This window comes from Neovison vison, chromosome 5 (assembly GCF_020171115.1).
Source record: "Neovison vison isolate M4711 chromosome 5, ASM_NN_V1, whole genome shotgun sequence".
In the NCBI taxonomy this organism is placed as follows: Eukaryota; Metazoa; Chordata; class Mammalia; order Carnivora; family Mustelidae; genus Neogale; species Neogale vison.
The window spans coordinates 152,278,417-152,294,292 of NC_058095.1; the positions used below are offsets into that span (position 1 = coordinate 152,278,417).

At 42.5% G+C, this 15,876-nt stretch overlaps 1 protein-coding gene across 2 annotated transcripts in view; it reads left to right on the forward strand.

Moving 5' to 3' along the window:
- Positions 1-10,483: 10,483 nt before the first annotated feature.
- Positions 10,484-15,876, forward strand: part of CLDN10 (claudin 10) — a 117,751-nt gene continuing 112,358 nt past the window's right edge. Inside the window, exon 1 of one of the 2 annotated variants that reach the window (XM_044249967.1) lies at positions 10,484-10,960. In XM_044249967.1, coding sequence (XP_044105902.1) covers positions 10,747-10,960 — 214 coding nt within the window. In that variant the 5' untranslated portion in view covers positions 10,484-10,746. The remainder of the gene's footprint in view (positions 10,961-15,876) is intronic. The other variant, XM_044249968.1, reaches the window with a different exon arrangement.

The following is a 15,876-nucleotide window of genomic DNA, read 5'->3' on the forward strand; positions in this document are numbered from 1 at the left end:
CCCAGTGCTGATTGCTTTAGCCAACGTCCATCCAATTTCCCGCCTAGAATGGGGCCATTATATCCGCTGGAAAGCCACTTTAAATGAGGGTGGCCAAGTGAAAACACAGTTAGCCGGACAATACATTTTACGATTTCCTGCAATAAAACCATAATCATGACTTGTGATTACATTACTATGATATCAGAGAGATAGATACGGGACATCTACCTCCTGATTTTAGATAATTTTCAGTGACACAGAAAAGAAATACAGTTATTATCGACCACAAGTTTCGCTAAGGGATTTGTCCAGAACATGCAAAACACCTCCTCATCTCCCCTTATCTGCGCAGGGTCAACATCTCAGTCTTTCTCAACCTGACTTTCTTAAGAATATCTGCTGGCGGTGGTATCTTGAGCAAAGGTGCGTTGTCAGAGCAGAGCCCGAATGGGGACAGCCGGACCTCCCCTTCGTAGCCTGTCTGAGCTACTCGTGATCAGACCCCGAGGTTCCGTGCGAGGCCCTCTCCTGCTGTGTGTGTCCCGTTTCACAATAAAGAGAAGGGAAAGCGCACCGTCTGTGCGTGAGGCCTGGGGCTTGCCGTGTTCTCTGTAATCGTTCCCGCCGTGGCCGATCTTCAGCGTGTTGCGTTTCAGGTAGGAGCTGGAGGGGACACCGGTTGCTGCCTCAAGCTCTGCCTCTTCTGACGTTGCCGGGTGCGTGCGGCAATGCGTGATTTGGGGACAGAAGCCGGCTGAGTTGGTGCCCCTCTGCTCCGCACCCGCCCTCCTGGGGACGTGCAGGGGGAATGTACCCGAAGGGTCTCTGGGCTGTGTCTCCCAGGGCAGATTCGGGCAACAACCAACATCAAGAGAACCAGCCCCGCTCATGCTTGTCTGGACCTTGAAGGATCTTCCCTGACTTTATGGCCAAGGAGCACCCTCAGAAAAACTCCTAATTTTCTTTGTTTATTTACAGGTAGAAAGGTCTGAATCTTTGTGTCCTGGGTAAAGGCCAGATCGAGCCGTTTGAGTCACTACTCATGGTGGCAACATGCCAACTTGAAAGCGGGAAGCCCTGGGCAAAGCTGCGGGCTGTTTGGAGAACCCCGTTCAGGGCTATAAATCTGGTTCTTTCTGTGGAGACCTCAGACTTACCGAATAAAGTGACAAATAATTCAATAACACTTTTTAAAATAAGCCACTACAATTCCAGATGACGGTGCTTTGTTAATTGACCCCAGTGCTGATTGCTTTAGCCAACGTCCATCCAATTTCCCGCCTAGAATGGGGCCATTATATCCGCTGGAAAGCCACTTTAAATGAGGGTGGCCAAGTGAAAACACAGTTAGCCGGACAATACATTTTACGATTTCCTGCAATAAAACCATAATCATGACTTGTGATTACATTACTATGATATCAGAGAGATAGATACGGGACATCTACCTCCTGATTTTAGATAATTTTCAGTGACACAGAAAAGAAATACAGTTATTATCGACCACAAGTTTCGCTAAGGGATTTGTCCAGAACATGCAAAACACCTCCTTATCTCCCCTTATCTGCGCAGGGTCAACATCTCAGTCTTTCTCAACCTGACTTTCTTAAGAATATCTGCTGGCGGTGGTATCTTGAGCAAAGGGCTTAAGAGATTGATTTTTACCAAAGTTCAAGTAGAGAAAAAATGTTTCCAGGTAATTCAAGACCTAAAAATGAAAGTCTCTGTCTAGAGATCCGCTTTCTTTCCATTTGCATAGTCCCCTTTCTCTTACCGATGCCGAAGAACACTGAAATTTTATTGCACTATGATGCCGTCAAGAATTGATAAACTTACTCTGAAATGTATGTAGGGAAATAAAGGTCCACCTGAATCAAAGGCTTTGTGGTTCTGAGAGCTTTCTTGAAGAAATTAGGTGTGACAGTGAATATTTTTAAAAATGAGAAAAGAAAGCACAACAAAATACTGGGAATCATGGAGATTTAGGTCCCTTTCTTGTAAGATGTTTTTTTCTCTTTTTAGATTATATTTATTTTTATTTATTTGGGAGAGAGAGAGAGAGAGCAGGGAGGGTGGGTGAGAGGCAGGGGGAGAGGGAGACTGAGGGGCCCGATAGGGTCGGAAGGGGCTCCAAGTGAGGGACTCTACACGGGGCTGGATCCCAGGATCCTGGGATCATGACCTGAGCCAAAAGGACACACTTAACCATCTGAGCCACCCAGACATCCCCCAAAATCAATCTTAAAAAGGGATGGTGGGGATGTTTGGGCCACTGAGGCAGGCTCTGGGGCGCGGAACTTGGGTTTCTTTCCTATGCAGACCTGGTGGCTGGGGAGAGTCTGACTGACTGCTTTGTTCCGAGGACGTGAATGTCTTGACACACAATTCTCAGTAGGTATTACTATTGTTTCTATGATTTCCTATTTCTTCTCCCCCAATATTTTACTTTGAAAATTTTCAGGCCAGAGAAGTTGAAAGTATAAGAGAAAGAACACACAGACACCTCATCCCTACTCATCAAATATCAACATCTTCTTTTCCCCCATTTAAAAAAAAATTAAATTCGGGGCGCCTGGGTGGCTCAGTAGGTTAAAGCCTCTGCCTTCGGCTCAGGTCATGATCCCAGGGTCCTGAGATCGAGCCCCGCATCGGGCTCTCTGCTCAGCAGGGAGCCTGTTTCCCCCTCTCTCTCTGCCTGCTTCTCTGCCTACTTGTGATCTCTGTCTGTCAAATAAATAAATAAAATCTTTTTTAAAAAATTAAATTCATTTAATTAATGTATAATGTATTATTGGTTCAGAGGTAGAGGTTAGCAAATCCTTATTCCTTAGATAACACCCAGTGCTCTTGACATCACGTGCCCTCCTTAATGCCCATCACCCAGTTATCCCATCCCCCCGCCCCCTCCTCTCCAGCAGCCCTCAGGTTTTTTTCTCCCTATGAGTAAGAGTCTTTCATGGTTTGTCCCCCTTTGATTTCATCTTGTTTTCCTCTCTTCCCGTATGATCCTATGTTTTGTTTCTTAAATTCCACATTTCAGTGAGATCATGTGATAATTATCTTATTCCAATTGACGTATTTCACTTAGCAAAATACGCTATAGTTCCATCCACGTCGTTGGAATGGCACGATTTCATTCTTTTGATGTGTAATAGTCCATTACATATACCACATCTTCTTTATCCATTCGTCTACCGATGGACATCTGGGCTCTTTCCACAGTGTGGCTATTGTGGCCATTGCTGCTATAAATATTGGGGTACAGGTGCCCCTATGGGTTTATTACATTCATATCCTTGGGGTAAACACTCAGTAATGCAGTTACTGGGACGTAGAGCAGCTCTATTTTCAACTTTTTGAAGAACCTCCGTACTGTTTTCCAGAGTGCCTCCCCCACCTTGCATTCCCACCAACAGTGTAAGAAGGGTCCCCCTTCTCCACATCCTTGCCAACACCCGTCGCTCCCTGACTGGTTAATTTTAGCCATTCCATCAACAACATCTTGCTTCCTTAGCTTTATATGCTTATTTTTGGAACCATGGGAAATTAAGCTTCAGATGCACATTTCATTCCTAAATACTTCCATCCACCCAAGAAAAAGGACAGTTTTCTATGTGACACACGGACACTGTCACACCCAGGGAACCTACCATTGCCATGCTAATGGTGTCAATATAGCCTAGCTTCAGATTTTCTGGATTACTCCTATAAGGTCATGTGTGGCTTTAAAAAAAAAAAAAAATCCAATTCTTGAACTAGTCAAGGATTCACATCATGTTTAGTTTTCATGACTTTTTTTTTTTAAGATTATTTATTTATTTATTTGTTTGACAGAGATCACAAGTAGGCAGAGAGGCAGACAGAGAGAGGGGGGGAAACAGGCTCCCCACTCAGCAGAGAGCCCAACATGGGGCTCCATCCCAGGACTTTGGGATCATGACCCCAGCCGAAGGCAGAAGTTCAACCCACTGAGCCACCAGGCGCCCCATGACTTTTTTTTTTAAAAGATTTTATTTATTTATTTGACAGAGAGAGAGAGAGACAGCGAGAAAGGGAACACAAGCAGGGGGAGAGGGAGAAGAAGGCTTCCCACTAAGCAGGAAGCCTGATGCAGAGCTCAATCCCTGGACCCTGGGATCATGACCTGAGCCAAAGGCAGACGCTCAACCAACTGAGCCACCCAGGCGCCCCATGACTTTTTTTTTTTTTTAAGATTTTACTCATTTATTTGAGAGAGAGTGTGCATACAAGAGTGGGGGAGGGGCAGAGGGAGAAGCAGACTCTCTGCTGAGTGGGAGCCCTGACATCATGACCTGAGCTGAAGTCAGATGCTTAACAAGCTGAGCCACCCAGGTGACCCTAGTTCTCGTGACTCTTAAGCCAACTTTCACTCAGACAGCCCTTCTGCCTCGGCCTCACACCCACACGTACGTGATGTTTGATCTGCTATAATTTAAAGCAATTTTATATCTTCAGAAACCAAAAAGAAGCAGTAGGTTCCACCCAAAGATTGAAAATTTTTAAGGTATGAGCCCATGTGTTTCATATCAAAGACTTTTTATAATATACAATTTACCATTCTTTAATAGAACTGATGTGCTCTAAGATGCTTTATTGAAGGTTAGCTTTTAAAAAATTTTTTTCCAAAAAACTCAGCCCTGACCCCCAAAATACATCTGGCTTTAGTAAAATTTGTCAAAAACCATCGTGTCTTTTTTGTCTTTTAAAAATTATATGTATATACAAAGTCTTTCTGATAAAAAAAATAAAAATGATTTGCTATTAAAAAAAAAAAAACCACCACAGAGAGGGGACTTTCCTACCAGATATTAGGATACATCTAGAAGCAGAAGTGATAAAAACAGGGTAGTGCCCACAGAAGGATACACACACGGAGCAGTAATTAGAGTAGAAAAATGTGCCCACGTGCAGACAGGAGAACTTAATATGGGATGAAAATCACAACAACCATGAAAAAAGGTGTGGATATCAGGTTGGGAGAAGAGAGAGGAAATGTCTAAAACCGGTAAGGGGTGTCTCTCCAGAGTATACAAGGAATGCCTGGAAAATCAAGAGGAATCCTAAAGGAAAAATGGACCAAGTCAGAAGAGGAAAAACTAAAAGGAAACAAAAAGTTAAAAGCGTGCAAGAGATGCTCAAACTCAGGTTTCAAATGAATGCAAATTGAAACAGGGGCGTCACTTTACACCCCTCATCTGGCAAAAACGTGGACATTGCATAATGCTAAGCGTGGGCGGGGATGTAGGGACACATAGAAATTCCCGTGTCATAGACAAGAGGAATGGGGATTAAAGAAAAAAATAAAATCAGCTAGAGAGCAGCTTCCTATAGGGTAAAGAGGATGTTACCTACACCCGCGAAGGTGTAGGACTAGCCCAATGTTTCAGCTAGTAAGAAAGCAAAGGGAATCCTTAGAGGCCAAAAAAATGGGAAGAAAGCACAAACACAGAAAGGCCAGTCAGCTACCCTGAAGCTCCTTGGTTACTGAGATTTTAATTCCCAGTTGGCCATACCTGGGGATCCTAGCACTATGTAATACTGTAGTCAGGATCAGAGAACTCTACATAAACTTGTTCCCACCCCAAAGTAATAACTATAGGGGAAAAAATTAAAAAGCATTACTTCACCATCCCCATCATCATCTCCATCACTGCCCTCCTGGGTCATGGTAAGGGAACGTCCTGTCTCAACCATGGGTCTGAGAATAGGGGCAAACAGAAGTTACTTGAGAAGTCAGCCAACATTCATTTGCATGAGGGACTAGAATTCACACTTACTGAATGGCTAGTAAAAGATGATAATTTAAAGTAGTCCTGGGGCACCTGGGTGGCTCAGTTGATTAAGCATCTGTCTTTGGCTCAGGTCATGATCTCGGGGTCCTGGGATCCAACCTGCTTCTTCCTCTCCCTCTCCCTGCTGCTCCCCCTGTTTGTGCCCTCCCTCTCCCTCTCTCTGTCAAATAAATAAATAAAATCTTTTAAAAATAGTAACAAATAAAGTAGTCCTGGGTTGGGGTGACTTAGTGGCTCTGTTGGTTGTCTGCCTTCAGCTCAGGTCATGATCCTGGAGTCCTGGGATGGAGCCCCCACGTCAGACTCCCTGCTCAGTAGAGAGCCTGCTTCTCTCTCCCTCTGCCCCACACACCCCTGCTCATTCTCTCTCTCTCTCTCTCTCCTCTCAAATAAATAAATAAAATCTTAAAAAAAAATAGTCCTGGGTTGATAGCTCACCTAAACAACAGGAAGAAGCAAATATAAATTCTATCAGAGGGAAAAAATAGCCAACTCAGGCCTCAAAACATGTTCATGAAAAAGTTGCCAGGAACATAAGCTTATAATCATAAATCACAAAACATGTGTTTTTAACGAAACACCATGAGTGAGAGGGTCAGTAGAAAAAAAAAAAGACCAACCTCCAAAAACTATAGATATGAGAATAAACAAGATACAGAACATAACTTAAGTATCTGGCATTTGAATTACGACTAAAGAAAAAGAGATTAGAAAAAGGAAACAGGAAGATACAAAAAGGATAACATAGAAACTCCAGACTTATTTTAAAGGATAGTATTAGAAATTAGAACCTCTGAATGGATTAACAGCAAATTACATGCAGCATGGAGAGATAAAGTCATCAAAAATTTTAAAGAGAAGTTAAGAAATAGGACAAACAAACAAACAAAATCTTACCAAAGTTACAGAAGGAGATAGAGAAATAGTAGTGGCAGAAGTAACATCTGCAGAAGGAAGGAACCAAGAGTTTTCCAGAATTGATGAAAGATAAGAGTCATTAGATTTAAGAAGTTCAGTAAATGCCACAGGAGATTACCAAAAAATTCCTACTTAGAAAGTCAAACCGAAACTGCTAAAACCAAATAGAATCTTAGAATCAGCCAAAGGGAAAATAGGAATTAATCTACAAAGAAATGACAAATCCAATTCAGGATTTCTCTACAGCAAAAATGGAAGCCAGATGAAAATGGCATTCTATCTTCAAAGTTCTGAGTCCAAAAAAAAAAAAAATGTCAACTTATAACCATATACCCAGAAAAATTATCTACCAACTCCATCACAGAAGATATATTATCTGACAAACAAAACTAAGGTAACTACCAACAGCCCCTCACTAAGATAACCTCCCCAGGATAGACCTTAGGAAGGAGAAAAATAGTAAACTCACAAGGAAGTTTTGAGAAGCAAAATGGAATAGCAAGCAAAAAAAGAAAAATGACATATACAGTACTAAGTGTGGGGCTAACATATGAGGAGAGAAAACTCTAATTTATGGAACTAAAAATCAAACAACATAGAAATAAATAACGTAGGCCAGAAGAGGAGTTATTAATGTTAAAACGTCTTAAGGTCCTTATATTATTCAGTAGGAGAGTAAAGACAATGATTGATTTTATTTATTATGTATGCACTAAAATTTCTAGAGTAACTCTTAAACAGTACAAATAATGTGTAACTCCCAATTTAATAGAGTGGAAAAATTGAAATGTGGAAAAAACTCAAAAAAAAAAAAAAGAAAGAAGAAAAACAGTATGTACAGTTGATCTTTGATCAACAAGGGTTTGAACTGAGCAGGTCCACTTACCTGTGGATTTTTTAAATAAATACAGTAGCAGTATTATAAATGTATTTTCTGTTCCTTATGATTTTATTAATAATGCTTTCTTTTCTCTAGCTTACTTCATTGTAAGGATACAGTATATGATACATATAGCATAAGAAATATGTGTTAACTGTTTATGTTATCAGTAAGGCTTCTGGTCAACAGTAGACTATTATTTACATTTTGGGGGAGTCAAAAGTTTTATATGGATTTTTGACTGTGTGGAGGTTGACACCCCTAGTGACCATGCTGTTCAAGGATCAACTGTGTACATCAGAAGAAAATCAGAAAAATCATATGTTAGGTAAAATACGTGTTAGATTGAGTCCTAAATTCAAGAATAAATCTAGCCTGGGGCACCTGGCTGGCTTCAGTTGTTGGAGCACGTGGCCCTTGATCTTAGGGTTGTAGGTTTGAGCCCCATGGTGGGTGTAAAGATTACTTAAAAATAAGAACTTAAAAAATAAATAAATAAATCAAGCAAAAACTGTAACAAGACTTAAAGTATATAATTTTACTGAAAGGCACTAAAAATGGGTTAAATGAAGAGACATATGATACTCATTGTGAGGAAGACTCAACTTTATAAAGTTATTTACTTTCTTCCAACAAACGTCCCAGTAAGCATATACATGTATAACTTTTTTTTTAAGATTTTATTTATTTATTTGACAGAGAAAGAGAGATCACAAGAGTCAGAGAGGCAGACAGAGGGGGAGGGGGAAGCAGGCTCCCTGCCGAGTAGGGAGCCGGATGCGGGGCTCGATCCCAGGACCATGAGATCATGACCTGAGCCAAAGGCAGAGGCTTTAACTCACTGAGCCACCCAGGCGCCCCATACATGTTTAACTTGATAAATTTATTCTAAAATATGAAAGGAACAGCGGAGGTAAGAAACAAAAAAAACAAAAAACAAAGGCTCACTCTTGAAAAAGAAGAACAAAGTAAGAAACATCCACAAGATCTCAAGAAACTTTTATAGAATTAGAATAATTAAGAGATTATCGTGTGGTGCAGGAACAGACGAGATCGATGGAACAGATTAGAGAATCCAAAAACAGGTCATGCAATTGCTGATATCTGATATGGCTACAAATCTGTAGAGAAAAATGAGACTGTTAGTAGGGACAGAGAAACTGGGTTCCCATATTAAAAAATGAAATAGGTCCTTAAATCATAAAACAGAAAAATCAATTCTGGATGATTTAAGAACTTAAATGTAAAAGCTGAAACTTTGAAATAGGAGTAGAGGATAATGAATTTGGTATCTCTGAGGGGGATTTCTGAATCAAGATCTCAGACGTAAAAATCATTTAGTGAGAGCTTGATAAATTCGACTACATTAAAATTCAGAATCTTTATCAAGTAGCCAAATAAAGATAAAACACAAACTGGGGGAAGATATTTGCAACATGAGTAATCAATGAAAGATTACTATCCAGGAGCACCTACCTGGGTGGCTCAGTTGGTTAAGTATCTGACTTCGACTCAGGTCATGATGTCAGGATTCTGGGATTACTCCCACTGAGCATGGGGTCTCCCTCTCCCTCTGCCCATCTTCCACTCCCCGACTCATGCTCTTGCTCTAATAAAGAAAATCTTCTTTTTTTTTTTTAAGTTTACTATCCAGGATATATATAGAACTAAAACTAAATTATAGGGGCGCCTGGGTGACTTAGCTGGTCAAGCGTCTGCCTTCCACTCAGGTCATGATCCCGGAGTCCTGGGATCCAGCTCTACATCCGGCTCCCTGCTCAGCAGGGAATCTGCTTCTCCCTCTCCCTCTGCCTGCTGTTCCTGTGGCTTGTGCTCTCTCTCCTTCTGTCAAGTAAAAAAACAAAATTTTTTAAAAAATTATAAAAAGTCATGCAACTCAAAGAATTACGTGAGTAAAAATGACAAATGTCTTTGTAGATGAAAACACAAGAACCAAGAAATACATGACAACATACTCAGCTTCATCATTAATCCACAAATACAAAAGTCATCCAAATGTGATACCTTTACACTCATCAGAGTGACCAACCCCACCCCCAAAAGCCCAGCAATTCTAAGAACATCCCAATACCACATGTTATGAAGTAAGGCAATGGGGACTCACCTACAGGTAGTGGGATGGTAACCTTCTAGAATTTCTCAGTAGGGCAATTTAGTATTGTCTATAAAGTTGGAGGACTAGTTCCCTCTTATTTCCGACTCCTTAACAGTTCTGTATTTAAGATTACCCTGGAGAAATTCTTGTGCAGGTGCATAAAGAGAAATTCAGGGGCACCTGGGTGACTCAGTGGGTTAAAGTCTCTGCCTTTGGCTCAGGTCATGATCCCAGGGTCCTGGGATCGAGCCCAGAGTCGGGCTCTCTGCTCCTCGGGTATCTTGCTTCCCCCCCCTCTCTCTGCCTGCCTCTCTGTCTACTTGTGATCTCTGTCTGTTAAATAAATAAAAATAAAGTCTTAAAAAAAAAGAGAGAGAGAGAAATTCATTGAGAACCTTAACACCTTTTCCAGCCACTGTTGAGGGGAGGCAGATGGGGGTGGGGGAGAAGTTCATCTCCAGGAAAATGGATAAATTGTAGTGTATCTGTTTAACGAAGTGCAATTTTTCAGCTGTACTATTTAATGAGCGACAGCTACATTCTCACGGACATAATGTGTGCAAAAACAAGGTTACAGAATCCGTGGGATAGGATTGCATTTGTATGAAGATTCAGAAGCATGCGAGACTAAAGCAATTGGCCAAATAAGCCTTCACTGTTACTGTATAATTTGTACTTTGTAATATCTGGTTATTGCATGGTTCGTTAAGCTTCAGGCTAACAGAAAATTAAGCATTAACTATGGTGCCAGGGGAAAAAAATCTGCGAAGTCAAAACGTTTAAAAATCCATCTGCGAATTTTTAGTAAATCTCCGTGTAGGAAATTGGAGAGATCATCTTAGGCTATCTTTAAAATGCCGTCGGGGATGCCGACTTCTTCCTGAATTCCGTCCTCCCGCGGGCCACCCGAGGCTGACATGCGGTCCCCTATGCGCGTTAACTGGCCGTGACACCTGCCCGAGCGCCAGGCGCCCGCTGCATGCCTAGGCCACCAAAGCGTGCTGTGTGGACGCTGTCACTGCAGAAGGGAGAGCGACATGTCCAGGGCGCAGATCTCAGCGCTGGTGTTCGGCGTCGGAGGGTTTGGAGCTCTCGTCGCGGCCACCGCCTCCAATGAGTGGAAAGTGACCACGCGAGCATCCTCGGTGATAACCGCCACTTGGGTTTACCAGGGTCTGTGGATGAACTGCGCAGGTAACGCGTTGGGTTCTTTCCATTGCCGACCGCACTTTACTATCTTCAAAGTAGAAGGTAAATATAATGGCTTTGTTTGGGGGTGCAAGTAAACGGTCACTTTTGCCCTCGCTGTGCCAAAGCGGCTGCATCCGGTCGGCTGTTAACTCTGTGAACACTGAGCGTCTCAGTCAAGGGCCGGGCATGGCCTGGGAGGGGTGACCAGTCTGAACGTGGCCTGAAGGGACGTAATCCCCGGGAAAGGGGATCAGGCCATGTTATCTGCAGATAACGACTGCGTTGAGGGATAGACTCCAAGGGACAGGCTACAAGTGGCTGTTTTATGCATCTATTCTTAAAGATTTATTGATTTATTTGAGAGAGAGAGAGAGAGAGAGAGTGTGTGTGTGTGTGTGAGTGTGCGGGGAGGGGGGACAGAAGGAGAGAGAGAGAGAGAGAGAGAATTTCAAGCCGACTCCCCATTGAACCCCTGAGCACAGAGCCTGGAGCCTGACGTGGGGCTCGATCTCACCACCCTGAGATCATGACAGGAGATGAAATCAAGAGTCGGCTGCTTAACCAACTGAGCCCCCCCAGGCGCCCTGCAGAAATGACTGTTTTAAAAGCTCTTTTCAGTTTCATGGAGGATTTTATAACAGGTATGTGCACATCTAATACACACACATATACACATGTACACATACCTATTATCAGTAAATCCTATGTTATCCCGTATTCCTATATTTCCTCGCCGACTGAGCATGAGGTACTTACACACAGGAGCAGAAGCGTATAGGAATATTCATGTACATATTTAGGGCAATAGGAGCTTATGACTGGAAGGACAGTGCTGAGGAAAGAATTCTGTTTACAGAGGGGTTTCTATTTTTTTTTAAATCATATTTAATGATAACATAGCAGAGCAAGAAGAATTTCAAAAGTAGCTCATGAACTTTACCTTTTTGTTACTTGGTTTTATTTATTTAAAAAAAATGTGTAAGCAAGCATTCAGTATGTCACCTGTTAGAAACTCTATTACAAGTATATGATTCTTAGAGAGGGAGTTTTTTTTTTCTTTAAAGGCATTTTCATACCTAAGGATACCACCAGGGAAACAACTGTTTGCTTTTATGTCGTTATAAGAATCACTATCTGCCCCTGCTTTCTGTCTTTCCGATGTGTTGGCAAATCTGCCGTAAGCTGTGGGTTTATTAGGTTAAAAATCGCCCATTGATGTTTTATGAAATAGAGTCTTTTCGCAGCCAAATGGCAAAACTGTACCTTGGCCCCAGTAAAGAAAATGAAAGAAAATGTTAACTAGGAAGTTACTAAAGCATAATGTTTTATGGGATTTTGTGTAAAGTATTCACGTCATTAGAGCACAATTCATGCCAAAGAATGAAGAGAGAATATTTACTTAAAGTCAGGAGAATTCTAAAGATAAGCAATGGGCGGGGCGCCTGGGTGGCTCAGTGGGTTAAAGCCTTTGCCTTCGGCTCAGGTCATGATCCCAGGGTCTAGGAATCGAGCCCTGCATGGGGCTCTCTGCTCAGCGGGGAGCCTGCTTCCCTTCCTCTCTCTCTGCCTGCCTCACTACCTACTTGTAATCTCTGTCTGTCAAATAAATAAATAAGATCTTAAAAAAAAAAATAAAGATAAGCAGTGGACATGTTCAGACTCGGAGAGCCCACTTAGGCGCTCAAATAACAAACTTTCCTGAACACCCATTCAAAGAATCAGGGTTCTATTTCTTATAAATATTTATATTTATATTGTAAATATTTATATCAATATATACATATTTATATTCTAAATATTTATATTTACGAGTCCTTAACTTGTAAACTTACTTTGGGCTATTTCAGAACTGCTCCTTCTCCTCTGGAAGGTTTCGCTAGGTACAAAGGGAAATTGTAGAAGGAGAGGAGGGTTGTGGGGACCACTGGTGCTGTTCTGCACATCTCTGTGGTTCTTCCTTCTCCATGGCCCCTGTGTCCCACTCCCATCTGGGCAGCACGTAGAAGATATGTCACGTGGGTAAGTGTAGTTCTTTGTTCTTTACTGGGTTCATTTTTTTTTTAAGGAGAAAAAAAATTTTTTTAAGTAATCTCCATATCCATTGTGGGGCTCAAACCTACAACCCTGAGGTCAAGAGTCACATGCTTTACTGACTGAGCGAGCTAGGCACCCCTACCAGGTTCATCTTTTTTTTTTTTAATATTCTAAATTTTTTAAAGTTTTTTTTTTTTAAGATTTTATTTATTTATTTGACAGAGATCACAAGCAGGCAGAGAGGCAGACAGAGAGAGAGGAGGAAGCAGGCTCCCTGATGAGCAGAGAGCACAATGCAGGGCTCCATCCCAGGACCCTGAGATCATGACCTGAGCCGAAAGCAGAGGCTTAACCCACTGAGCCACCCAGGCACCCCTTTAATTTTTTTTAAAGGAATTTATTTATTTGGGAGAATGAGCAAGAGAGGGAACATGAGCAGGGACAGAGGGAGAGGGAGAAATTGACTCCTCTGCCAAACAGGGAGCCTGACACAGGGCTCGATCCCAAGACCCTGGGATCATGACCTGAGCCGAAGGAAGACACTTAACCTACTGAGCCATCCAGGCTCAGCCCCTTGGTTCATCTTTTTAAAAAAAAATTTTTTTGTCTTATTACCCTTTGTTCTATATTCCTTAATGAAACCCAGCTATTTGAAAAATTGACATTCAAAGTTAGCTCCAAAATGGCTAAAGAACAATGGTAGATTTCCGTATGACTCCAATAGCTGCTTCCCCAAATGTATCTTAGAAAACAGGGAGTAACATATTCCAGTTATTATATAGTTCCCCCCTTAAAATTTTATCCACCTTGATTCTGCTTTTCTATATTAAAGATAATGTGTTCTCTATCTGCTGTGTCCCCTGCACACAAGAGGTAATTTGAAAATATGGTCCACTGACAATGCTGTGATGAGAACATGTAAAATTAATTTAACATAATCTCTCCCTGTTCTTCATCCTGAATCAAAATCTTTATAAAACAAACAAATTGCTACAGAAATCTATTTTCAACACCAGGAACACTGATTCATGTTTCCAAAGGAAACGGGGGCTCACATCGGGATTTCCTTATTCACATGGAATCGTTGCTGCTGATTTTCCTGGACTCTTGTTGGAAAACAGAACAAGGGCGGGTGTTGGGAAAGCGTGGAGTGGGCTCTCTGATGTCCCAATAATTCCAAATCAAGAACAGAACTCAGAGCCAGTGAGGAATGAAAATGGGTATATCGCGTTGTAAAATAAGGAACTACTTAAGCCTGCGATGTCAGGCTGAGACAAATCTTCTTAGACTTAGATGAGATTAAGTCTCCTCGAAGAAAGAAAAACAGAAAATCTTTGAGCTGCCAGGGTTTCCGTTTGTTTGTTTTGGGCCTTGCTGTTATGTAACCTCACTGCCGGCGTCAGAGCTTCTTGCTACGACCCCTCTAGGATGTCTCAGTCCAGCTGTGGCGTTTCAGGGACTCGTGCAGGTTAATAGTGACCAGAGCCTTGCAAGATTGGCTGTGAGGGGGCGCCTGGGTGGCTCAGTGGGCTAAGCTGCTGCCTTCGGCTCGGGTCATGATCTCGGGGTCCTGGGATCGAGCCCCGCATCGGGCTCTCTGCTCAGCAGGGAGCCTGCTTCCTTCTCTCTCTCTGCCTGACTCTCTGCCTACTTGTAATCTCTCTCTGTCAAGTAATAAATAAATAAAATCTTAAAAAAAAAAAAAAAGATTGGCTGTGAGCCAGACGGTCTCTGACAAGAAGCATTTACAGTTACAGTGAAAAATACAGGCCTCTTTGACGATCGTTCTGTGGAATGAATTTGAGGAAAACACCCCAGGGACACTTGTAATTCTGTCCCCATTGTGGCCTGCCAGCTGCTTGACTTGATTTCATAAAGCCTGTCAGTGTCTTGAGGTACAGGACCCACCACGGGCTGTATCTCTAGTTCTGTCATGCTTTGTCCTTCTCTCGTGTCACCGTTAATAGCGGAATTTCAACTATGAGAGCCAAGTGTCTCTCCGAGGGAGGGAAGCAGTCATTTCTGACAGGGAACGCTGGGTTCAGAAAGCATTGCTACAAGGAGCGGCACTGGGGTCACCTCGAAGACAGGGACCCAGACCGTGAGGTTCTCCTTGTGCTCCTGTCGCCCAGGGGGCTCTGGATATTTGCAACATGGCTGAACTACAAAACAGTGAATGAGACAGATGGTTCCTGAGGAGGGCAAAATTGTACTCGTGGAGTGGTGTGACTGGAATGATTTAGGACGCGGACTCGGGCAACAGAAAGGAAGATCACTGAATTGGGAGTCAGCAGACCGAACTTCAAACTCGGACTCTTTTTTTTTTTAAGATTTTACTTATTTGACAGAGAGAGAGCACAAGCCGGGGAGCAGCAGAGGAAGAAGCAGGCTCCCCACTGAGAGGGAACCCAACGTGGGGCTCGATCCCAAGACCCCGGGATCGATCATGACCTGAGCCAAAGGCAGATGCTTAACCAACTGAGCCACCAGATGCCCCAAACTCTGACTCTTTCATTAACTAGCTGCAAGACCTTGACTTTGCCAATGAATCTCCGTGTCTCATTCATAAATTTCTTTCTCCATAAATTGAGAGCTGGACTCCCAGAGCCCCTTGAAGTATCTTCCAACCTGAAGTTCAATTCCAGGGCTTTGCAGGGCTTCACCACCTTGCGGTAGTTCACAGAAGAATTACAGCTGTAAAAGGCTCCTTTAATGTAATTTCTCATGAGATTAGTCCTTCTTTTTCTCCCGTTATCTATTATCTTAGCTGGCTTCCTGTGTTCCTGTTTAGAATCTTATCAGCATCTGGGTGGAGATAGGTTTAAATGACCTCAAATGACTCAGTGAGTAATGACCAAGTAGAGATGCCAGGATTTCAGTGGAATGAAACCAAGCGCTGTTCTAGAAGCCGGCAGTCAAGTGCTGGCTGCCTGCAGGAGCGT